Source organism: Geotrypetes seraphini, chromosome 13 (assembly GCF_902459505.1).
Source record: "Geotrypetes seraphini chromosome 13, aGeoSer1.1, whole genome shotgun sequence".
Taxonomy (NCBI): domain Eukaryota; kingdom Metazoa; phylum Chordata; class Amphibia; order Gymnophiona; family Dermophiidae; genus Geotrypetes; species Geotrypetes seraphini.
In genome coordinates this window covers 63,695,658-63,721,988 of record NC_047096.1, presented here as the reverse complement: position 1 = coordinate 63,721,988, position 26,331 = coordinate 63,695,658, and the positions used below count along the sequence as shown (strand labels likewise).

General features: G+C 40.5%; 1 protein-coding gene across 9 annotated transcripts in view; it reads right to left on the bottom strand.

The window, feature by feature from the left end:
* Nucleotides 1-26,331, bottom strand: part of CDK12 (cyclin dependent kinase 12) — a 266,008-nt gene that overhangs the window by 61,951 nt on the left and 177,726 nt on the right. For 3 of the 9 annotated variants that reach the window (XR_004536805.1, XM_033918523.1, XM_033918525.1), the window contains one exon: nt 6,008-6,257. The exons of 5 other annotated variants lie outside the window; for them this stretch is intronic. Coding sequence is in view for 2 of the 4 variants with exons in the window: in XM_033918525.1 (XP_033774416.1) it covers nt 6,247-6,257 (11 nt within the window). In the remaining 2 variants the exon portion in view is untranslated. Of the gene's footprint in view, nt 1-6,007; nt 6,258-26,331 lie in introns of those variants that run through there. One more of the 9 variants, XM_033918528.1, reaches the window with a different exon arrangement.

The window sequence follows — 26,331 nt, the reverse complement described above, 5'->3', positions numbered from 1 at the left end:
GAGGAGGAGTGTCACAGTACCAATCTTGCAGTGTTCTGTCTTGAGTCCAGCTGTCTTCCCTCAGCACAGCCTCTTCTTCCCCACTACTGGAAATCTTTGACACCTCATGAACCATTTCATCGATGTACATATCATTCTCATGGATGCTTCTCAATCTTGCCACCTCCTCTCTCAGTTCTTTCACTTCCTTCATGAGGAATTCAAGCTGAAGATAGCTTGTACATGGAACTACTTCCTTTGCCTGGGTAACATTTTCTGTCTGAATAGATACAAAAGTTATAACCTGAGCAGCTTTGGTGATACGATGTTTCCCAGCCATACTGTGGTGCAGAAGAACTTACACCTAGAAGAAAAAAAAATAGAGAAGAAAAATCCTACCAAATTATGCCCTGTTCCAGAGGCAGACAGTAGTTCACAGGTTGCTATAAGTAAAGAAATGAGCTAAGGGTGGGCCTGCCAGAAACTATTTTTAATGCTGGCTTACTGAGGGTTAGGCACTAGGTCAGCATTCCTCCCCTCAAGGATCACCTGTGGAGTCTGATCTTTTAAGAAAGTCCTCAGAGTTCAGTCTCAAACTAATAGGCTGAAACCAGCCAGAGGTCTCTCCTCAAGGAGCGCTTTCAGGTTAGGGTGAGAGGATTCATGCCCCCATGAAGTATAGCATTTATGGCTTGACTTAACAGTTTTCCCAGGCCTTTCTCCCACTTGCTACTCCCCAGGCCCTTAAAAGGAAATGGACCAGAGAAATTGAAGAATTATACCCTCTCCAAAAGAAATCACATGATGTGACACCTAGTAATAAGACTTTGTAGCCACCATGCTGGAACGAACTCCAAGAGACTGCTTAACACAAGACTACTTCAGGAAACAGGTTAAATCTTGGCTGTACTCTCAAGGCTTTAATGGAAAATACAATCAACTAGTCACACACATAAGAACCAACACCAGCTATATGTATGTAGCAGGTGTTTAGGAGGAGGGGGTCTCCAGGGGTCCAGATGAGTAATTAGAGATATCTTTGGCAGGAGTGATTGTTCAGTCATTCCTGCCCTGTGCCACTCCGGCTACCAAATGTTACAACTACACTCCTTCCTCCTTATTTGTGGTTTCGTCACCCGCGGTTTTGACTATTCACATTTTTTTAGTGCCAGGATCCCCCTAGTAAATCAACCTTTTCTGGTGGTCTAGCGGCGACACAGGGCAGGAGCATCTTCCTATACTCCTGCCCCGTGCAGAGTCATCATCAAAAATGGCTGCTGTGAATTCCCGTGGTCTCACGAGACTACAATGGGAACTCACGGCAGCCATTTTCGATGACAGCTCTGCATGAGGCAGGGATGTAGGAAGATTGCTCCTGCCCTACATCACTGCTAGACCATCAGGTAAAGTCCTGGAGGCAGGGGTGGGTCAGAGTCGGCCCAAAAGTTACTTGCAAATTTTCCATATTCATGGGCCGGCTCTGCCCCTAACCCCCGCAAATACGGAGGGAGGAGTGTACCACTATTTCCTTATATGAACATATGACCCCCAAGCAGTATTGCTAGGGACACCTTTTGGAATCCAGATCAGCACAGGGCAAGAGCAATTGAGCTTTCCACCTGCCAAAGACTCCCCTGGATTACCAAACAGCTCTCCAGGACCCCCCCCCCCCCAAGACCCTCTCTGGAGTCTCCAGGACCACCAATTAAATTGAAAGCTAGTCTGGGGGAGGGAAGCAGACCATGTTCAGGGAGGGATTGCCTGGAGCCAGCTTTGCAAGCCTGGGAGCAATGGGCTTTAGCTTTGTGGCTCACTGGCCCAATGCTCCCAGTCAGAAACAGCTGGGTTTATTTTATCAAGAATTTTGGGCCCAAACACGACTTGAAGTGCATCCCAGTAGTACCTAACCCATAGCAATTTAAATATTGCTGCAGTATTTTTGGTCAAGCAGGATTAGGGCCCTTTAACATAAGTTAACTTTGTAACTTTGTAAATCTCGATGCAGTAAAAAAATTGATTCACTTGTACCGATTCTACATCACTCAAGATTTTGTAGACTTCAATAAAAACGACTTTTGCAATTGTACTATATGACATGTTGGTGGTTTAGCAGCCACTTACTCTTTGGACTATAACATAGAAACTTGATTGTAGATGGCCCATTTAGTCTGCTCATTAGTAGTAAGCATTATCTCTTCCTCTCTCTAAGAGATCCCACGTGACTATCCCAGGCTTTCTTGAAATCAGACAGTCTCTATCTTTACCTCTTTCAGGAGACTGTACCATGCATCTATCACCCTTTCTGTAAAAGAGCATTTCCTTAGATTACTCCTGAGCCTGTCACCAACTTCATCCTATGCCCTCTCATTCCAGAGCTTCCTTTCAAATGAAAGACTTCACTCATGCGTATTTACAGCACGTAGGTATTTAAACATCTCTATCATATCTCCCTTCTCCCGCCTTTCCTCCAAAGTATACAGATTGAGATCTTTAATTCTGTCCCCATATGCCTTATTACGAAGACCACACATCATTTTAGTAGCCTTCCTCTGGACCGACTCCATCCTTTTTATATCTTTTTGAAGGTGCAGCCTCCAAAATTGTACACAATATTCGAAATGAGGTCTCACTAGTGTTATACAGGGACATTAATACCTCCTTTTTCCTACTGGCCATACCACTCCCTATACACCCTAGCATCCTTCTAGTTTCGCTGTCACCTTTTCAAATTATTTGGCAACCTTAAGATCATCATACAATCACACCTAAGTCCCGCTCTTCTGTCGTGCACATAAATTCTTCACCCCCTAAACTATACCATTCCCTCTGGTTTTTGCAGCCCAAATGCATGACCTTGCATTTCTTAGAATTAAATTCTAGCTGCCAAATTTCAGACCATTCTTCAAGCTTTGCCAGGTCTTTCTTCATGTTATTCACACCATCTCGGGTGTCTACTCTATTGCAGATTTTGGTATCATCCGCAAAGAGGCAAATCTTACCTGACAGCCCTGCAGCAATATCATTTATAAAAATGTTTAAAAGAACAGGCCCAAGAACAGAACCTTGAGGCACACCACTGGTAAAATCCCTTTCCTCAGAGTGATCTCCATTGATCACTACCCTCTGTCACCTTCCATTCAACCAGTTCTGGACCCAGTCCGTCACTTTGGAACCTATCCCGAAAGCACTCAGTTTATTTATTAGATGTGTGTGTGGAACACTGTCAAAGGCTTTGCAAAAATCTAAATACCCCACATCTAGCGCACTCCCTCTATCCAATTCTCTGGTCACCCAATCAAAGAAATTGATCAGATTTGTCTGACAGGACCTACCTCTAATGAATCCATGTTGCCTCCGGTCCTGTAATCCACAGGATTCCAAAAACTTCACTATTCTCCGTTTTAAAAGCACTTCATTTATTTGCTTACTACAGAAGTCAGATTTAATTTGCTTACCAAAGAAGTCAGGCTTGGACGTATTTTTGATTGAGAATATGGTATAAAGATAGACGTAGTGGCGGTCTGGATGATCAAACACTTAAGACGTACAGATGGATGATATTTGGAAAAAAAAAACAAACGTATATTTTAAATGTATTTTTTGAGAATGAACATTTATGCCCTGCCGACTTTGGAGGCCTAGCACCCTACATCCTAATCGGACTTAGATGTTTCTTTTGATTATAATAATAATAACAGTTTATATACCGCAGGACCGTAATGTTCTATGCGGTTTACATTGATTAAAAATGTTACAGATTATGCCCCTCCACGTATATAAAATTTACTTAGAGTCGAGCCAATTATAACCATATATATATTTCCCAAGTTGTTACAAAGTAAAGTTTCTCAAATTCAATTATTTTTCTATTCTTCTGGTCCTCAGCGATACAACTCAACTGCTCAACAATAGCTCATAGCGGCGAGCTTTATGTGTCTACTCATCACTAGTCCACACTTTATATTTAAACTTCCAAATCATTAATTATATATTCTTTTCTCAAATTATTTCATCCTTCTAAATAGCTTAGATAATTAACTTATCTTATGAGATGTTTCTCATGGTTCAACCCGGGAGAGATAGATCCAACATGTTTCGCCTTAGCTTTCCCCTGCAATCAAAATTAAATATCAGTCTCAAACTCCCATCTATACTCATTATCTAAAATATCCAAACTTAAAGGTTTGAGAGTTATAAGGTTTAAAAACCCCTTACCAGAGCCGTCCAATGTCATCCGACTCACTATGTTTCTCAGAGGCAAAATGGCGGTGACGTTTTTTTAATTTTTAAGCTCTTTAAATCTAATACTTTCAAAATAGCTGACTTCCCAATCAGACATCCCAATTAGGTCAGAGACATCCACTCTACTTTGGCATTTAAACTCCCAGGTTCCATCATTCCTAACTGATAATTCCATCTTTGTTCTTTCATATTTAATGGAATCATGCCTCAGTGGCTATGGGAAGCTATGCTACCTTACATAGAGATGTGAGGCCAGAGAAATAGACTTGTAAGCTTATGTTTCCTAAGCTGAGTTAAACTCTCTCAACCTGTGCAAAAAGCTGAGCAGAGATGTGAGACCAGAGAGACTCTTTAGCTGAAAGCATCTGGATTCTTGGACACTTTCTTTGATGAAGGTTACTTTGCCTTCCACGAACACAGACTGAGACACCATAGAGCAGAAGCATTCTGTCTATATGACCTTGTGCAATCAGCCTGGCTGATCTAGAAGCTAGCTGTGAAACATAGGTTCAGATTTCAGGAGATAGAGATGAGACCTGCCATACTGAGGGAGCTAAGGCATCTATATGTATTCCCTCCATCACGGGCGAGGCCAATGGTATCCTTTCTAAGGGTTTAAGAAAGAAAGCTAAGTTCCAACTATGATTTTCAGGGCCTTTGGCTTCTGGTTCCTTAGGGTAACAACAAAAGAAGATGGGAACAAATTTTCCTGTCCCCACAGGAACTCAATTTTCCTGTCTCTGTGAGTTTTGTCACTGTCCCATTCCTGTAAGCTCTGCCTTAACCGCACAAGTCTCCAACACCTATAATTTTAAAGTGTTTGAGGCCTGTGCAGATGAGAATAGAGCATACAGGAATGCGGCAGGGACAGGAAAAGAACCCACCAGGATGGGAAAATGAGTTCCTCCGGGGATGGGGAAAATTTGCCCCTGTGCCATTCTCTAAAAAGAATATACGAATTATCATACAAGGACAGATTGAAGGTCCATCAAGCCCAGTATCCTGTTTCCAACAGTTGCTAACCCAGATCACTAGTACCTAGCTAGATCCCAAGTAGTAAAACAGATTTTAGATTGCTTATCTTAGGAATAAGCAGTGAACTTCCCCAAGCCATCTCAATAATGGTCTATGGACTTCTCTTTTAGGAAATTATCCAAACCTTTTTTAAACCCTGCTAAACTAATTTCACCACATTCTCTGGCAACAAATTCTAGATTTTAATATTTTCTCCAGTTTGTTTTAAATCTACTACTAAGTAGCTTCATCGCATGCCCCCTAGTCCTAGTATTTTTGGAGAGAGTAAACAAGCAATTCATATCTACATATATTTTATTTATCTGTTAGTGAATTTTAAGTTTGTATCCGGAATAATTCTTAGTTGTACTGCTATTACTGTGTTAAGATTGCAATTTCTTTGCCATTCCAATATGCATACAATTTTATATTACTAATATATTATAATAAATACATTTCCAAAACATGGCATTCTATATTGACAGCAAACTATCGTAAGAACCTTATTTTATGTTTTGGGACCACACGAGTAGCCTAATGGTTAGTGCAGCAGCCTGAAAACTTAGAGAATTGGATTCAATTCCCACTGCAGCTCTTTGTGACTCTGGACAAGCCACTTAACCCTCCATTGCCCCAGGTACAAAATAAGTACCTGTATATAATATGTAAACCCACTTTGATTGTACCCACAGAAAAGCAATATATCAAATCTCACTGTATGAGCATGAACAATGGTAGACCTGGAGCACTTAATAACATAGCCACAAAGAAGTTTAAAAGTGAAAAAATCATTTATTTTGAGAACAGAAAAGTGAGCTGCTTCTCTCATAGATCAAGAAGAAATAAACACAGCAAACAGTGGTTCTTGTTTTCTTTAGATGATGATCAGGAAACAGCCATTAGGGATCTGAATGGCAAATTGAGTCAATTAAGTAATTGGCTACATGAACACAATTTGGTACTTAACATAGATAAGACTTCTGCAATGTGGATCTTTCATGGTGAAAATCCTCAGAGCTTTTCTAGAAATTAAAAGGCACAAGGTTACAACTTCCTACTAATTTGACTATTTGGGGTGTTAATCTTGCTGTAAAATCAAATTTTTATCAACTATACATGTTGCGTTGACTAAAACCTATGAGGGGTTGCTGAAAAGTTCTCAGCTCAACCAAGAAGAGAATGATGGGAGTCACAAAACTTATAAGTTATTCCACATTTCAATGTTATTAAATGAAACAAAAAGTGTAAAGAAAAGTGTGGAGTTAACTTCTACGTTTCACAGCTCCATATCATTCTCTTTTTGGTTGGGTTGAGAACCTTTCAGTGGCCCCTCGTATCTTAGAAGTGGAAATCTTACAATGTTAATTCATGATTTTTTAACATCTAGTGTAACATTACTGTAACACTTTTTCTTGGCTTAAGCAAAGCTAATGTATATCGTCTGCAGCTGGTTCAAAATACCATTGCTAGATTTTGACAGGTACTCGAAGAACGGATCACATTATTCCAGAATTGTACAAACTATACTGGTTGCCTGTGGATCAATGTATTTTTTAAAAATTCTTTATTTATGCAAAATTTTAACATTTAACAATAATACAAGTCAAAAGAAAAATACAATGTAAACTGAAATACATCAAAAAGCAAGAATTTAATATTCTTACATCAACAATTTTTAAAGGATAAATTGTACATTCCAAAATATAATTAGTCCACAATATCTAGGGACAGACCTGAAAAAATAGACTGATTAAGATGTCAAAGCAGAAAAAGGAAAATAAAGATGAAGCTAAACAACCCCCGAACAATCTTCACTGAGCAGATTTACTTGAATTCAAATCTCATGAGGAAGATATACTTTGTAGAAATAAATTTAGATAACTGCTGCGACTAATAGAAAACATATCTACTCTCTTTATAAACCATTACACTTCCCCCTCCCCATTCACGGTTTCGGTAATCACAATTTCACATATTTGCGATTTTTTGGGGAGGGGGAAAAAAGAAAAAAAATAACCATCATTAAGTCTTCCCCCCGGCATCCTGACCTTACCTGGTGGTCTAGCGGGTTTTCGGGGCAGGAACGATCTTCCTACGCTTCTGCCCCGTGCAGATCGCCATTAGGAAATAGCTGTAGGGAGTTCCCGTCGTAGTCTCGAGAGACTACGGGAACTCACAGTAGCCATTTCCTAATGGCGATCTGCATGGGGCAGGAGCGTAGAAAGATCGCTCCTGTCCCGAAAGCCCGCTAAACCACCAGGTAAGGCTGGGAAGGCGGGAGGGAGGCAGGAGTGGGTCAGAGCCGGATATTCACGGTTTTTTGCCATTCGCAGTCCGGCTCTGCCCCTATCCCCTGCGAATCCGGAGGCAGAAGTATACACATTTACAGGGATATCGCAAAATGAAGGTTTCTCCTAAGCTGAGGTTTCAAAAGGAGAAATTGTTTTCTTCTTTTCTGAGTGGGTCTAGATACGTCTGGATACATTCTTACTTTATAAGTCATAAAGGAAAAATCTCTATACTTAAAGAACAATTTAAGCAACCATTCCCTATCCGAATGGATAGTGAACTGAACTAAAAGTGTTGCAGGGACTTGGGCTTCACTATCAGACCTCTCAAGGAAATTAGTTAGATCCAAACTATCAGCAGATAAATTCTGCTGATTGGGACTCTGAGATTTTATCTTGTGCTGTAATTGAGAAAACTTTAGGAAAATTTATAATACTAAGATTACAACTTCTAATTGCATTTTCCAGCATTTCATATTTAAAGTGCAAGTTCCCGCTACCTTTAATCCAAGTTAGAGCTTGTACTTCCAAAACTTTCAATCTGGTCTCTCAGTCAGCAGACATGTTTTCCAAAATTGACATTTTATTCTTTATTTCCAAATTCTCTGAGATCACCATTGTGCAGTAAGAAGAAAAGTTGCTGAATTTGACTACACAGAGAAAGCTGTAAGTTTGATACAGCTTCCCAAATCATCTCCATATTGAAGACCGTAGGCCTTTGTAGAGAAGCAATCTCCATTCTAGGACCTGTAGTAGGAATTACAGTACCTGGAACTGCAGCGGTCAAGGAAACCTGTATAGATTCTTCTTCGTGGATTTGTTTCAATTCCTCCACCGAAAATGATGATAAACCCTCTTGTCCCCGCTCAGAATCGGACCTTCCGTTCTGTTGGGGCAACAAGAGAATGTCCCGGGATGGTTCAGCCCCCAACGCAGCCTCCGTAGCCACAGGATGAATCGGTGGGCTCCGTTCCTCCGGAGACAAGATGGTGCCTTCAAAGGATTACTCACAATACCTCAGCCTGCGTACTTCCTCCAGCCGAAGATCCCTCCGGTTGCTGTGTTCAGGAGCTACGCTCTACAAAGGCATCCATCAGTCTGGTCAACAAAGTTGATTCCTCCAGGAACACCTGGATCTTAGATTTCCTTTTTACTATCGGTAAATTTGGAAAGGAAATTTCAGTGGCGTCTTCATGAGAGCTTCAAGCCGTCATCTTAGGGTAAGTTCCGCACCCCCCTTTGTGGATCAATATATTAAGTTCAAATTGTTGTGCATGGTGTTTAAAGCTTGGCATAAAAAATTTGTCAAACAAGTTATCTAGATATTGTCCACAAAGATCATTACACTCCTCCTAGTTGTTTTTTTTGTTGCCTGGTCTTGGTCAAGCCAAACTCGCTTCTACAAGAAGTTGAGCCTTTTCATATGTTGGCCCAGATCTGTGGAATTCTGTGTTTGACAAATTTTTTGAAAGCATGTCTTATTCATCTTTTTTGAAGGTGCTGAAAACTGCATTGTTTTAGCAATACTAGTGTACTAAAGACTATGGATCACTAAATGGGTTCTGTTCTGATTATTTATTTGTTACTATTGATTTATATTAATGTAATTGTACTATGGTGTAAGAGGGTGTACTTGTATATGTATATCTTTTTGTACTTGTCTTTTAATACTTGTCAATAGCGGTAAATCAAGAAAATAAATCCAATTCAATCCAAAACTAATTCTCTGCTGTAGCCAGCTCTGGCGGTGTCACTGCATACACTGATCTGTCTTTCAAAAGCAGCAACTTTCCTCTGGCCTAGAATCCCAGAGTTACAGATCTGTCTATGCAAAAGGCAGCACAATTAGCCAGGCTTGGCCCTCAGTTTAAAAGTCACAATTTTAACAAGGTTGCAAGCTAAACTTGGCATACCTGGATAGAGCTAGGCTGGAGACATAGGGTAGAGGACGTCTATTTTCTTCTCTGACTGCTCTATGCTGAGGAGTTTTATTTTGCCTTGACCACACCCTCCCTGTTTTGCTCTTGCTAAATCATTTCTTCCTTGCTTTGTGGCCTACCTTTTAAGGTAGCTCTGTGACTGTGAGGGGGAACAGTAATTTCCTACAGATTCCCTGACACTTATATAAAGGTGTAAATCATCCAAGATAAACGAGATACCCTAGTTATTTGATATAGGCTAAATATTGGACCCAAAGGAGCATATAGATCTCTCCCTGCATGGTGGCCAAATGGAATGTGGAGTGAGCACTTTCCCAGGGCCTTTCTGCCTTACCTTCATTTGAGCAAGATTATGAACTAGATTCATGACAAATGTCAACATTCCAACATCTTCTTAAGTTTGTATTTTAGCTATTGTGTGCTTTTATGATTTTGTACACCACCTAGAAGGCTGATTAGGCGATAAGAAATTTTAAATAAACTTGAAACTTGAATCTTAACCATATCCCCAAAATGTATTTTTGATATATTGGTCAACTGTTTATTCCAAAGCATTGCACTCATTTTCGCTCATTTTCTCCCAAATATTAAGAATACAGCAAAATCCCCCTCATTTTCCTAAAAAGGGAACCCTATGTATAAATTTCTTTGTGCCATTTTTGTTTAGCTATTTTACAGAAAATAAGATACCTAATCCAAATGTACAATAAGTGAGCAAGCTCCCTTTTTGCTATCAGGAGAATCTATTTTAGGTTAGCAGCACAACAACAAGACCTCTCTGTTTAGGGATACATGAATCTATGCAACACCACTGGGTACAAGTAGGATAATTATGTCAGTTGGGATCTAACGCTTACTGTTCACTAGGCCAAATCAAGTGGTCTTGGATGCTACGGGCCTGATATTCAGCCCACGACAGTAAACAGCTTGTAATCTACTCATAGCTATAGGCTGAACTAACCGTGCATATTCAATACGTCCAACATTAAACCAGATTAGCAAAGCAACCTAGAAGTTAACGGGCACCAGCTGATATTCAACCTTTTTGCTACCCTAACTTTATCCCCCTACCTAGCCAGTTAGTGGACTGAATATCATCGTTAACTGGCTAAGTAGTGGGTCCACCCAAATTCTGCCCCGAGACCACCCCTAACCTAGTCAGTTAGGGAATGGCCAGTTAAAACTCATATTCAGTGGCACCAAATGTTTAAATGCCACTGAATATCGACAGCCAGCCAGCTCTGCAAGGTTTAACTGGACAGGAGTCTCTCCTACCTAAGTATTTAATTGCTCTTTAAAATATGGGACATGAGCAAAGGTTTTCTATAACCCCCTTGAGTAAACTAAGAAGCCCTCATTTATAAATACTCCAGATCTTGGAGGACTCTCCCTGTGCAATGAAACATCCAAGTATTTACCTCATTCTTAGCACCACCTTAACATTTCTATTCTAGGTTAAACCAGACAACTACTCTTCTCCTCAAGTAATCATTACAAACCCTCTTTGCTGGAAGAATTCTGGGCATCCTATTTGCCTGTCTAGATTGTAAGCTCCTTCAAGCAGGGACTGTTTTCTTCATGACTTTGTGCAGCACTGCATATGTCTGGTAGCACTACAGAAATAATTAGTAGTAGTAGCAGCATAAGAAGTTACATGCTTGTAAGGATAATTAGCAATTTGTAATTTATCTTTAAAATCCAGCACGGTACTGGAAGACTGGAGGGTGGTCAATGTAACATCAATTTTTAAAAAGGGTTCCAGAGGTGATCCAGGAAATTATAGACTGTTGAGTCTAACATTGGTGCTGGGCAAAATGGTAGAGATTATTATAAAGAACAAAATGACAGAACATATATTAACATGGATTAATGAGACAAATCCAACATGGATTTAGACAAGGGAAATCATGCCTCACCAATCTACTGCATTTCTCTGAAGGGGTGAATGAACAAGTGGATAAAGGTGAGCCAGTCAATATTGTGTATTTGGATTTTCAAAAGGTTGTTTGAAAAAGTACCCCATGAAAGATTTCTGAGGAAATTAGAAAATCATGGGAAAGGATATAATAGCCTATTATGGATTAAGAAGATAGAATGTCCTTTTGGATTATGATAGAAAACAAAGAGTAGGCTTAAATCAGGGGTGACAAACTCAGTCACATTAAGGGGTCGAAATCCAAAACACAAGCTAAGTCGTGGGCCACACGCTGCCCAATCTCTGCCCCGGACCCTGCCCTCATAATAGTATTAATTGTTACACCATTTTTCCATTCATTTTTCATATTTACACACACAATATAATCTTAACAATACAAAGCACACTGTATACTTCTCAACATTCATTCCTACCAAAACAAAGATAACCCATTTGCAAATCCTGGACCAAAAACTAAAAGTACTAATATATACAAAGGAAACCCTAAGATTCAAGACTCTAAATGCACCCAGAGAAAAAAAACAAACAAACAAATGCATTTCTTCCTAAACAGTGCAAAATATATAGACAGCAGACGTAACTTCTCAAAATTGACAATTCAATCACTAAATTGAAAATAAAATCATTCCCCCTATCTTTGCTGTTTCCCTCCCTCCATGTTGTGCCTCAACTAGGTGCCTCACCTTCTGCCTGGTTCCCGCCTGACCGTTTTATGCAGCCTGCATGCGATGCAGAATTTTCATTGTCGCCCCCAGTGTTATCATCTGTCCGGCTCCCTCCTCCTCACTGCTGCAGTGTGCAGAAAGCTGCGAGTGGTGGTTCCTCGTGCATCCCATGCCTCATCCAGAAGCATTCCCTTTGATGCTGCGACATCAGAGAGGATTCCAGATCAGGCGTAGAAACCGCAGCCCACGTTTTTTTGCACACTGCAGCAGTGAGGAGGGAGCCAGCCAAACGATAACACCGGGGGCAACAATGAAAATGCTGCATCACACCGTGGGCCGCATAAAACAGCCAGGCAGGCTAGATTCAGCTCGCAGGCCTTCAGTTTGACACCTGTGGTTTAAATGGTTGATATTCTCAGTGAGAAGGGTAAATAGTGGGGTTCAATCAAATTTTACCACAATTACAAAACTCAAGGGACCAATTATTCACCACTCCAAAAACCCTTGATATATATTCACTTGTTCCCCACTAAAAAGGAATTAACTTTATGTTTAAATTTTTGTTTAGCTCAATCGATCTCACGAGGAGGAAAAAGCCTTAGACTCCTACCTGCCGTTGCTCATCAGCTTTCAAGCAGGCATTCATTGGCTTAAAAACCACCTCCTCTGATTTTTAAAATTTTTTTTTTCAATTTTATGTTTATTCATAAATTTAAATTGTTTTGTGATTTTTGATTATATTTTTAAATAACCTTACAAATAAAATGCTTGAGAGCTAAACCCTACTGCTCCAAAATTTCAATGGCTTAAATGGGCCTAACAGCTACATTTTAGGAGTGACCATAAAATCACCTCCCGCTAGTGCATTAGAACTGCGGTCAAAGTGTGTGTTGATAAGAAATGTATACAAAAATTTTTAGCTGAAACACATCGCTTTCCAATGCAATTCTTAAAACTGTCTTCATGATTTTGCACTACTGTTCAAAGTAGCAAGTCTGCTAAGCCCAAAGCCCAGAATGGCAACTCTGCTAAGCCCAAAGTAGGGAACAAGTGAATATACATCAAGGGTTTTTGGAGTGGTAAATAGTGGGGTTCCCTAGGGGTCTTTGCTGAGACCACTGCTTTTTAACATATTTATCAATGATCTAGAGATGAGAATAATCTAGAGATGGGAATAACTAGTGAGATAAATTAAATTTGCTGTTAAGTTGTTCAAAGTTGCTAAGTCTCAAGAGGATTGTGAAAAATTGCACGAGGACCTTGTGAGACTGGGCGTCAAAATATAATACAGGGTTCCACCTTAGGAGTCACTGCCCAAGAAAAGGATCAAGGTATCATCATTGAAGATATATCAAAACCCTCAATCAGAATGTGGTGGGCAGATAAAAAAGCAAATAGAATGTTGGAATTATCAGAAAGGAATGGAAAACAAAGATGAAAATGTTATAATGCCTTTGTATTGTTCTATGGCAGGGGTAGGCAATTCCAGTCCTCGAGAGCCACAGGCAGGTCAAGTTTTCAGGATATCCATAATGAATATACTGTATATGAGAAGGATTTGCATGCATTGCCTTCTTGAGATGCAAATCTATCTCATGCATATTTATTGTGGCTCTCGAGGACCGGAATTGTCTACCCCTGCTCTATGGTATAGCTGCATTTCAAATACTGTATGCAATTATGGTCGCTATACCTCAAAAAAGATATAACAGAATTAGAAAAGGTACAGAGAAGGATGATGAAAATGATAAAAGGGTTAGGACAACTTCCCTAAGAGGCAAGACTAAAGCAGCTAGGGCTCTTTAGCTTAGAGAAGAGAAAGTTCAAGGGAGATATAATAGAGATTTATAAAATACTAAGTGGAATGGAAAAGGTAGATGTGAATCGCTTGTTTACTCTATCCAAAAATAGTAGGACTAGGGGGCATGCGATGAAGCTGCTAAGTAGCAGATTCAAAACAAAATATTTCTTAACCCAACATGTAATTAAACTCTGGGATTCCTTGCCAGAGCAAGAGGTGAAAGCAGTTAGCTTAGCAGGATTTTTAAAAGGTCTTGATAATTTCTTAAAAGAAAAGATCATAAGCCATTATTGAGATGGCTGGGGGAAATCCACTACCTATTCCTAGGATAAGCAGCATAAAATCTGTTTTACTCCTTGGGCTCTTGCGAGGTACTTGTAACCTGGGTTGGTTATTGTTGGAAACAGGATACTAGACTTGATGGCCCTTTCGTCTGTCCCAGTATGGCAATTCTTATGTTCCCTATGAACAAGATGATAAAATCGGCTACATACGACAGTACAGAGATGGACGAGCTTTCTCAGAGTCCTGAAAAATCAGTTAACCTTGCAAGTCTTCTTGGTTTCATATCTAACTAGCTTTAAATATATATTAGAAAGGGATAAAATTGTATAGTTGATTTATCTGTTGTCTTTAGAGAACCCCAGCTAAAAGTAAACACCTTTCCTTTTTCCATCAACAAGCAATATAAGAGGTACACAAGTGGGGCCTTCCAAACTAAGGGTTGCATCCTGAAGATAATTCATTCCTGTGAAGGACTACAACCTGGAAAATATCAATAAGAAATGGCTAAGTTGAAGCTGTTAATTCAGTTTTTGAGAATCAATTGCTCAAATCCATTGCTTCGTCTGAATAGTCTACAGAGTAGCATTTCCAGAAGATGTGAATACAAGACACGTGACTGCTTTAGCTATGTCAGTGAGGGGACATATTCAAATAATCTAGTCAAGTGAACTTAGTGATGTTAGCAGAGTTGCCCTTCTTTTCATGTCGTTAATCATGACATCTTAATTCAACTGTTAACCAACATCGGCTTAGATCAAAAAGTTCTGAATTGGTTCAGCGGCGTCTTGAAGTTATGATCTTATCAAGTATATGCTGAGGGTAAATTCTCTTCATCTTGGTCTCCTGTTTGCGGAGTACCTCAGAGATCTCCATTGTCTCCCATATTATTTTATATATATATATATATATATATATATATATATATATATATATATGACGACATTAAAACACCTGAATTTATCTACCTCAGAATCTTTATTTATGCTGATGATATTTTTATTTTACTTGAAGTTGAGCCATCACTGATTAATTTAACAGCAGATATCAATAATTCAAGATTGAGCTTCCTCTGTACGCATGAAACTAAATACCACTAAAATAAAACTTTCATGGTTTGGCCCTATATTACACAATTTACCTTCCTCTCTGCAATTAAATTCTGATGATATCTTGAAGATTTAATTTTCATCCAGAATCCTGGAGTTTGTTATGGATTCTGCTCTTTCTTTGACCAATCAGATTAATAATATATTGAAAAAAAATGCTTTTTTAGCCTTCGGATACTGAGGAAGGTTCATCATTTTTTTTCATCAGCAACATTTTGTCGTGTTGGTCCAGGCTATTATATTAGCTCATTTAGATTATGTAAACTCTCTACATATCAGTTTAAGTAAGTGCAATCTAAAGAGATTGCAGCTTATTCAGAACACGGTTGCCAAATTAATATTCGGCAACAGCAAACATGATCATGTTACTCCATTGCTCAGGACATTGCATTGGCTTCCGATTCAATTTAAGTGTGCTAGTGTTGTTTTTAAAATTTTATACAGGATTTTTTTCCCCCATTGCTTACTTTTGCTTTCAATTCTAAACAACCCCATTCTTGTAGAGGAATACAAAAATTTAAATTAGTATTCCCTTCCATTAGGGGTATTAAAACCTTAGGTAGGCTTTCTTACTCTATGGCATTTACCTTGGTAAAAATCTGGAATGATCTCCCTTCAGAAATTAGACTTCTTCCGTCCTTGAAATTTTTAATAGATAAATAAGGGACTGTAACAGATTAATTTCTGGCCAATCACAGCTTTCCTTTGTCTTTCTAATTAATTTTGTGAACCGGTAGAGTCCGGAATGACCCGGTATATAAGACTAAGGTTTGGATTGGATTTATAGCTAAAAAAGTAATCAGAAATACTGTACAATTGGATTGGATAATGTTTTTAGACACCACCAATATTTGCTAGGAAGCTCTCTGGTATAATTTAATTATCTTAAAGAACAAGATAGTTTGACTTTAGTCAAGAGCATAAAAGATTTCTTCACTTTTCCAAGTATGTGGCCTCAGAAAAAAATGCAGGTAATATGATAGTCTGGTAATTATATGAATTGAAGAGACCAACTTTGGGAGAAATTTAGGATGAGTTCTAATACTATGCTGTGATAAATTTGGATTTAAATAATGTACTGAACCTTGTGGCCTACTTATTTTTCTTGCTGATGTTACTGCCAGTAGAATAGTCTTCCATGTAAATAATTTTAAATATAAGGATTCTATGAATTCAAAAGGATCCTTTCAGTAGCTGAGTTAAGATTACTAGATCATTTATGAGTATGCTTCATCACCGACATAGCTAAAGCAGTCACATGTCATATTCATAACTTCTGTAGACTGTTCTAAAGGAACAATGGCTATTGGTGTTTTGTTTTTGAATTACATTACATTACATTAGAGATTTCTATTTCGCCATTACCTTGCGGTTCAAGGCGGATTACAAAAGATAAAAAAAATGGAGGGTTACAATGGAAGAACATTTGTCCTTTCTAGAGAGGTAAAGAGTAGGTTATGTAGTTTCTGTGTGGCGGGAAGAGGAAGGGGGGAAGGACAGTAAGTTTGAAGTTAGGGTCGTTTCAGGAATTTCTTGAAGAATGTAGTTTTTATTTCTTTTCTGAAGTTATGGCTGTTTCAGGAATTTCTTGAAGAATAATACATCCTTGGTCTCACAGAAAAAATTCCATTATATAGCTTTAGAATAGTCATAATCACTATTAAAGCATATCTTCAATATATTTCAACAAAAAACCGAGCACCTATCTTATATTTTTCTGATATTAAGCAAAATCTCTGCAGTTTATAGTTGAAACCAGGTGCAGATCTACCGCACTCAGGGAATTAAACTGTAAACTGCGGAGATTTTGCTTAATACCAGAAGAAAATAAGATAAGTGCTTGTTTTTTTGTTGAAATATATTGAAGATATGCTTTAATAGTGATTACGACTATTCTAAAGCTATATAACGGAGTTTTTTCTGTGAGGCCAAGGATGTATTTCTCTGTGGCAACCAAGTACTTTGCCATAGAAAGTTTCCCAGATATTTCTCTGAGAAACACTGAGGTCTTTTTCTCCATTATAAGAGGCAAGGCACATATAGCTTCTGTTATTAAGAAAATATAAGAATATCATCTTTGTGTGAATTGAATCTGTCTATACCAGGCTTGTCCAACCTGCAGTCCATGGGCCAGAACTCGACCTGCCAACCCTATTTTCTTAGCCCAGAGACGCTCCCTGAAGTCCTCTGATGGGATCCCTGCTTCCCCGCTGTGCTGGTATAACTGGGAGATTGAGCTGCGCAGTTCTGGAATTTAAGGCTGTTCCTGTGGTATCAAGTTTAGCAAGACTTGATACCACGAGACTAACCTCGACTTCTGATGCAGCATGGCTCAACTTCGTGGTTAAAGTAATTGCAGCAGAGAAGCAGGCATCCCATTGGAGGATTTCACAGAGCTTCTGCATACCAATGTTGTCAGGGAAACAGAGAAATTTGTCTACCAGCAGCAGTGAGGCAAGGATCCATTGAAGGCAGAAATCAGCAGTCAGGTAAGGGGAAAGAGATAGGGTATTAGCTAGGGGTAAATAAAAGAAAGAACACATAAAGGATGAGGAGTGTGTGGCGCAGTGGTTGAAGCTACAGCCTCAGCACCCAGGGGTTGTGGGTTCAAACCCCGCGCTGCTCCTTGTGACCCTGGGCAAGTCACTTAATCCTCCATAGCCTCAGGTACGTTAGATAGATTGTGAGCCCGCCGGGACAGATAGGGAAATGCTTGAGTACCTGATTGTAAAACCGCTTAGATAACTTTGATAAGCGGTATATAAAATCCTAATAAACTTGAAACTTGATGAGGGGCATGGGAGCAAGGATAACAGAAAGATGATGTTGCATAAAACGATAAACAATGTCATAGGTGCAACCAGGGACCAACAGGCACCCATATATATTAGGAGCAAAAGCAACAATTATATGAAGCCATAAAAAATATCATAAAGAAGAAGCTCTTTACGAGACCCATAGAAAGTAATATATTTCAAGTATCATAAGAATGTGGGAAGTTATGTTCAAATATGTTTTATTATATTTCCAACAAAGTGTTCGAAAAATATATAGAAATGTACATCAAAATCTCTCACATGTGCACAAACCATTCCCCCCCTAATTACCCTCCCCCCCCACACCTGTAGTGAAATAAAGTCCAGTAACATATCAGGAAGCATGCGATCATCTTCACATATTCAATAATCTACTTCGAGCATGGGGAGTAAGGTCCATCCAGAAACGTTCCCAAGTCTGACAGAAGCCCGGACCACGGTCCAGATCCCCAACCTGTCTCCTCCCCAAAGTGGCGTGTATGATCATCAAGGATTTCCACTGAGTATAAGAGGGCGGGTCCCGGGATAACCAGTTAGTCAATATAGCTTTTTTTCCCAGCAGCAGCACTCTGGTCACAAAGGCTGTCATCCCTTTAGGTTTTGGCGACGCTATAATAGCCAAACAGTGCTTGGCATAGGAGACTATCACCTACCCCAGATGATTGTGGTATATTGTCCAAGTCTATGCCAGAACTGCAGAATATGGGGGCAAGTCCAGAGCATGTGTCCCAAGGAGGCATGTGCTTGATCACATTTTGGACAATTATGGTGAGGAGTGATTCCCATACGGGATGCTCGCTCAGGTGATATATATAATCTCAAAACAATCTTCAATTGTAATTCCCAGTGGGTAACATTAGAGCAGGGGTAGGGAACTCCGGTCCTCGAGAGATGTATTCCAGTCGGGTTTTCAGGATTTCCCCAATGAACATGCATGAGATCTATTTGAATGTACTGCTTTCAATGCATATTCATTGGGGAAATCCTGAAAACCCGACTGGAATATGGCTCTCGAGGACCGGAGTTCCCTACCCCTGCTTTAGAGGATATCGTCTTGATATTTTTTAACACTCATTGCACCTGCTGTGCTGTCAAACAGCATTGCAAATCTTCTGCCCAGGATGCTGCCAAAATGTCCAAATTCGGCCCCGTTGGCAATCCCTGAGGCTGAGAAGGTGAAAGCGAAGCGGTATCCTCTGTTGCGCTGGGAGACTAAGAAGTTCAGAAAGTGCTTCCCGGCTGTCCTCTGTTAAATATTCTGCATGTAAAGAGTGAATATAATGTCGTATCTGATAATAAGCAAAAATGTCTGTTTCCGGTAAGGCAAACGTACGACACAGTGCCGAAAAAGTAGCCATCCGTCCGTTATCTGAGAACAATTGAAATAGATATTGTAATCCTTTCATATCCCATCTTTTAAAGGAAACATTTTGTAATCCAGGCTGAAACGAACAATTGCCCTGGATGGGCAAATATATAGAGACCCCAGAAGACAATTTAGCAGATTTGCATACCCATTGCCATGTCCTCCGAGCAGGGGCAAATATAGGGTAGGGAGCCACCAATGGGCGTAACGTTGGGTCAGAGACATGTAAGAAATAACTAACATGATAAGGAGCTAACAAAGATAATTCTAATGGTGTCGCAGAAAAATCAGAAGTACCTCTAAACCAATCATTAATATGTCTCATCTGGCAAGCCAGAACATACCAGCGAATATTCAATAAACCATACCCTCCCGTCCCTAGGCAAACACATCCTAAGAAATTGCATACGAGGCTGTTTACCTCCCCATAAAAAACGTTGCAGACCCTTGGGGAGGTGTGCATTGTGAGTATAAGATAATAACAGAGGGAGCACCTGAAAGCGATACAGCCATTTTGGAAAGAGCACCATATTATATAAGGCCACCCGTACCGCCACTGAAAGGGGGAAGGTTGACCAATTTTGTAAACTTTGCAGAGTATCATGCAGTAGGGGTGAAATATTGGCGTTGTAGAGTGTCTGAAGATCTCTAGGAATCCAAATCCCCAAAAATTTAATAGTGGCAATTGCCCATGTAAAAGGAAAATCCCCCTCCCATGAGTGTTGTAGTGCACTCGGGCTGGCCAAAGATACAGATTTCTGGTAATTTAAGGAAAATCCCAAGTAAAAACATAACTCATCCAGAGCTTGCAGAAGGTGGGGAATAGAATGACAGGGATTAGTTAGTGTTAACAATAAATCATCTGCAAATGCTAATACTTTTATTGAGTGGTCCGCAATGTCAACTCCCGTTATATCGCGGTCTTGAGATACAGTCCGGAGGAAAGGTTCTAAATAAAGCAAGAAGAGCAGGGGGGGGGGGACGACGACAAGGGACAACCCTGTCTTGTAGCCTGTTCTATCAAGATGGGGTCCGTGATTATCTCGTTAACCAGCAGCCGGGCCCTTGGTTTCGAATACAATGTCCGCAATGCTCTGACATACCAACCGATCAGTCCCATATAATCCAGCACCTCAAATAAATACGTCCAATTTACTTGATCAAAAGCTTCTGCAGCATCTAATCTAAGTAACAACATGGGTATATTTTGGGATTGTGTATGAGCCAATGTTAAGAGCGCCTTACGGACATTATGCACTGCCTGTCTACCTTTCACAAATCCCACCTGATCTGAGGTGATCAGGTTTGGAAGGAGGGTAGCAAGTCGATCAGCTAAAATTTTAGACAGAATTTTAATATCCACATTTAAAAGAGAAATGGGTCGATAGGACTCGGGGACAGCACTCTCCTTTCCTGGTTTCAATATCAATGTTATTAAGGCTTCATTAGCTCCCACCGGAAATTGCTCTTCCTCTATCGCCTGATTATAATATTCATGTAGAAAAGGCTCAATTTGTACTGATAACATCTTATAGAATTCTGCTGTGAAGCCATCTGGCACCAGGACAGAATAGTTTCTTTGGTGTTGAAAGGCCCTTTGCAATTCTTTGGCAGTGATGGGTGTATTTAAAATCTCCACATCCCGGTCCAACATCCGAGAGATGTCAGAATCTTCCAAATAGTCCCTTATAAGAGACTTATCCCCCGAGTCCTGTCAACCATAGATTCCCTGAAAATGATCATGGAATATCTGTGCTATCTGTTCAGTAGAATGCGTCAGCCAACCATTGGTATCTTTTAGACCGGACACATAGCGGGGCCCCCGGGCCTGTTTAGTCAACTGCGCCAAAAGTTTCCCTGAGTGATTCCCATAGCGATGGAATTTAAACTTCTGATACAACAACATCTTGACTGTACGCTCATGTATGTAAGAGTTAAGGGTCGTTTCCACTGAGATTAAGTGTTCCTTAAGAGTGCACGTCGGTTGTCATACGTATTGTCTTTTTGCTTCTGCTAATTCTCGCTCTAAACATATTATTCCTCTTGACAAACGTCGATTTTGAGCTATAATGTATGCTATGCAATCTCCTCTAAGGACCACTTTTGCCGTACTCAAACAAGGTGGGATTGTGACGATGCTGACCATTAAACTCTAGGTACTCATCCCATTTTGTTGTTAAGTATGATTTAAAATGATCATCAGAAAACAAATAGCTAGGAAATCACCAGCATGCTGGACCTCGGAGGCCTGAGCCTACATTCACTTCAATCCAAATCAACGTATGATCTGATATTACTGCAGGGCCTATAGCCGCAGAATCTACATTTAAAAAGGCCCTGTTCATGGTAAGAATATAATCAATTCTAGAAAGCGTTCCATGCGCGCGCAAACGGTGTGTATAGTCCCTTTCAGTTGTGTGCAATAAATGACAGGGGTCTACCAAATCCAAGGTGGCATAGAGATATGGGATACCCCTTGTTTGTGCTCCCCCTATACCATGCCCCGGAGAGGAGCGATCACAACTCGGGTCCATGACTTGATTAAAGTCTCCAGCAAGGAATATCGGGTCCGACACCCGCTCTAGCAACAGAGATGTGAGACCTTCAAAAAATGGTCATAGTTACTGGGAGCATACACATTTAGAAGGTAAAACGAGTATGTGTCCACCGTTAAATGTAACAACATATATCGTCCCTGTGGATCAATTTCTACCACTCATAAGAACATAAGCAATGCCTCTGCTGGGTCAGACTTGAGATCCATCGTGCCCAGCAGTCCGCTCACGTGGCGGCCCAACAGGTCTATCCCCTTTTCCAGCAGGAAATTGTCCAATCCTTTCTTGAACCCCAGTACCGTACTCTGCCCTATTACGCTCTCTGGATGCGCATTCCAAGTGTCCACCATTCGTTTTGAATCTGTCCCCTTTCAACTTTTCTGAATGCCCTCTTGTTCTTTTATTATTCAAAAGTTTGAAAAATCTGTCCCTCTCTACTCTCTCTATGCCCTTCATGATCTTATAAGTCTCTTATCCCCTCTCCAGGGAAAAGAGACAGTTTCTCCACTCTCTCTGCGTATGAAAGGTTTTCCATCCCCTTTATCAGACGCGTCGCTCTCCTCTGAACCCTCTCGAATAACACCAATATTGGACGCAGTACTCCAGATGCGGACTCTAGTAGTATAGGGCAAGGTTTTGCGTACTAAGATCGCTACACCTGCCCTCTTCTGTGGTGAAGAAGCAGCATAAACTGCGCCCACCCAAAATCTCTTCAATTTAGAGTGTGCTACATCTATCAGGCGGGTTTCCTGCAGGTAGGCTATATCGACCCTATGACGTTTCAACTGATTTAATATTTTAGTTCTTTTTTAGGGGAAGTAATGCCCGATACATTCCAAGATATAATGCACAGTGTATTAGCTATAGTCGGATGAGATGATGAATGAATCTGTCAGACAAATATGACTGCGGCCTTAATGCACCATCCCAGGCTCCCAGCCCAACCCAGGTCAGCAACGTTAAACTCGGGACCAGCCCGAGTGCAACCAGCTTAGTAATTGCTCCCAAGATCACATGCAAATAGTGTCAAACATATGTATCTGGACCTAAGCGCCTCCTTATCCCGAAGATGATCACATATAACCCTATTGTCAAAAGTTTCCAACCCAACCCTCCTCACCCTCCCAACCCATCCCCCTCCCTCATTCCAAGGCAAACACAGCTATAGGTCCACACCAGGGTGGCCCTAGAGGTGTGAGGGATCACAAAGTAATGCCACCCCAGGCCCCAAGTCCCCACCAGTAACCATTTTGAAAAGAAACTCTGTTTTTACCTAGTAAATAAAGAAGAAATTGGTTAAACAGTAGAAACAGTAAGTATAGTATAACATGTCAAGTAGAACCATAACATACCACACCAAACGATACCAAAACACAAAACAGATGGTATAGAAAGCGTTAATAAGCAATGGTCCCCGTAACTTCAGGGAAACCTGTCTCTCTATAACCACCCAACTTAAATAGTAGTGGCTGTCCAAAGATGTATTCTAGCTAAGTCAAGGTAAGGTTAGATTGGTTTAATACGTGAGTGTTCATATAATTGGCTGCCTCCAAGGATGCGTCAAAAGCATGCCATTGGCCCTGATGATGTATGCGTAAAACTGCAGGGTAAAGGAACATAAACTGTATATTTTTCTCCGCCAATATGGTGCAGAGCGGGTAAAACATTTTCCGTTTCTCAGTCAACGCCACCGAATAATCCTGGAAAATCCGCACTTCTGAGTCCTCAAATTTTATCGAGTCCTGAAGTTGCTAGTATTTGAACTTTGTGATTATAATTAAGTAGTTTGGCGATGACCATCCGCGGACGTACCTCCCGGGCTTGTTCCCTGCCCAGCCAATGTGCCCTTTCCAGCCGTATAGGGCCCAAACCATCTCGCATGGGAAAGGTTTCTGCCAACCACACCTCCAGGGCCTGTAACAGCGTAGCCCGACACTGTTTCTGGGATGCCCAAAAAGCGTAAATTGGATCTACGCGATCGATTTTCTAAGTCTTCAAGCTGCTCAGCCTGCTTTCGGGTAAGATCCCTCAGATCTTGAAGTGCTTGATCTTGTGCCCCCTGCTTGTCATCCAGCTGAGAAACTCTGGTTTCGAGTTTCGTTGTGCGGTGGGTGGTTTCTGCAATCATAGTTTCCAGTTTGAGAAGTTGCTCAGAAAGGCGGTCCATCCCAGGCTGCATAGCCGCTGTGACCGCCTGTGTAATTTCGCGCAGCGCCTCTGGTGCTAGTTGTTGGATCGTGGGCGAAGTTATCGGCGCCATTTTGTCTGAGCCTTGCGATGGGCGGTCGTGGTCTTTTTTGCTGGTTCTTGTGGCCATCGGCGGTGCTGGAGTGGACAAAAATCTGTCCATACGCTAACTGCTTTTTAAGTGTGACCTTCCAGTGGGCTCTCACAGCGCGTGTGGCATCAAAACTAATCGTTCGGCGACTCGAGGCCCGGGAGCTCAGGTAGCACACGTCTGCCTCAGCTCAGTGCATCATGTGACCTCCAAGAGTGTGGTAAGTTAATATTTGGATAAGTTGGAACATATCTTAATGAGAAGATACATTAGATAAAGGGAACCATATTTTTAAATTTTTAAATCCCTTATTCGTAATAGAGCTGGCTTTGCATTCAAAATTCTGTATCACCATAATAGTAGCCCATCAGAAGGTAGTATTTAGCAATTGAGCTGACTTCCAATGTGATAAGATCATCGGTAAGGTTATGGCTATAAGAGCGTCTAATAATTTGGATTGCCAGGAGTCCAAGGCATCTGAAAGGGTAAGTGATCTAAAAATAATTATCAAAAGATAAATGATCTGAAATGGGTAAAAGAGTGACAATGATTTTCCACACAGAGTTCCAAAATACTTGAATGATAAGGCAGTCATAGATCATTTAAGATCACAGTGCCAGCATTTGTTGGTATGGGAGAGATGAGCCTTATGGAGTTTACTCGGAGTCCAATAGGATTTATAGAAGAAAAAATATAAGGCTTACATGAGGCTAGTGGACATGGATGGACGTAAAGAGTATCTGAAGTAATAAGACCATTGTGAATCCGTGCCCAGCCAATTAGATTCTGTAGACCAAAAGTCAATTGAAATGATGGGGTTGGTTCAAAGAAGGATCAACAAAGAACCGATATAACAAGAAGGTGGTACGTCCCAAAGTGAAGCCAAGATGTCAAAGTTCCATAAATTTGGAAATGAGAGGGGTAGTAGATTGCAGAGGCCATTTCAGGCTAGTTAAACAATGTTTTAATTGTAACCATTTGTAAAAGTCGTTCGGAGAAAGCACAGTTACTTACCGTAACAGGTGTTATCCAGGGACAGCAGGCAGCTATTCTCACATATAGGTGACGTCACCGACGGAGCCCGGATGTGGACGCCTCACAAGCAGACTTGCTTGAAGAGACTCGAAGTTTCGAGTCGCCCGCACCGCACATGGACAAGTGCCTTCCCGCCCAGCACAGGGCGCATCTCCTCAGTTCAGATAGCTAGCAGAGAAGCCAACCAGGGGAGGTGGGTGGGTTGTGAGAATAGCTGCCTGCTGTCCCTGGATAACACCTGTTACGGTAAGTAACTGTGCTTTATCCCAGGACAAGCAGGCAGGTATTCTCACATATGGGTGACCTCCAAGCTAACCAGAATGGGATGGTGGGAGTGTTGGCAATTTAGGAGAATAAATTTTGTAATACTGTTTGGCCAAACTGTCCATCCTGTCTGGAGAAAATATCCAGACAATAGTGAGAAATGAAGGTATGAACTGAGGACCAAGTAGAAGCCCTAGAAATTTCCTCAAAAGCAATAAGATACCTTATTAGACTTTCAATGGAGATATCATGTTATATAATTACCCCCCACACACACACACACCTCACATACAGTGCTCTAAAGTTCTAATCATTCCTATTTCTGTTTTGAAAAATATTTTATTACATATGACAAAGATTGTTTTGGGTCCTTTTTGATAATGTTCATTGTGACATGATGCTGAGGTAATGCACAGAGAAGATGCTTTAGAAAGCTCAAAATGCATTATTTCCACAACAGACAACAAGAAATTCTGCCCCCGCCACCCTCCCTGCAACAAAATTAACTGGGTATGAGTTAAAACAAGATCAGAGCTAGAAAATTATGACCTCTGCAGACATCCAGATTGAACTGAATTATTTTAACCTTCCAGAAAAATGCAAAACACAAAACAAACAAACCACACAATGAATTAAAACCAGCAGAAAAACATGTATAATTACAAAACAGACATGAACACTTCTCAGGACTATACCTATTATCAGGAACATAAGTTAAAATTTTCAGATACTTTAAAATGAGAAAAAAAATGACAAAATCA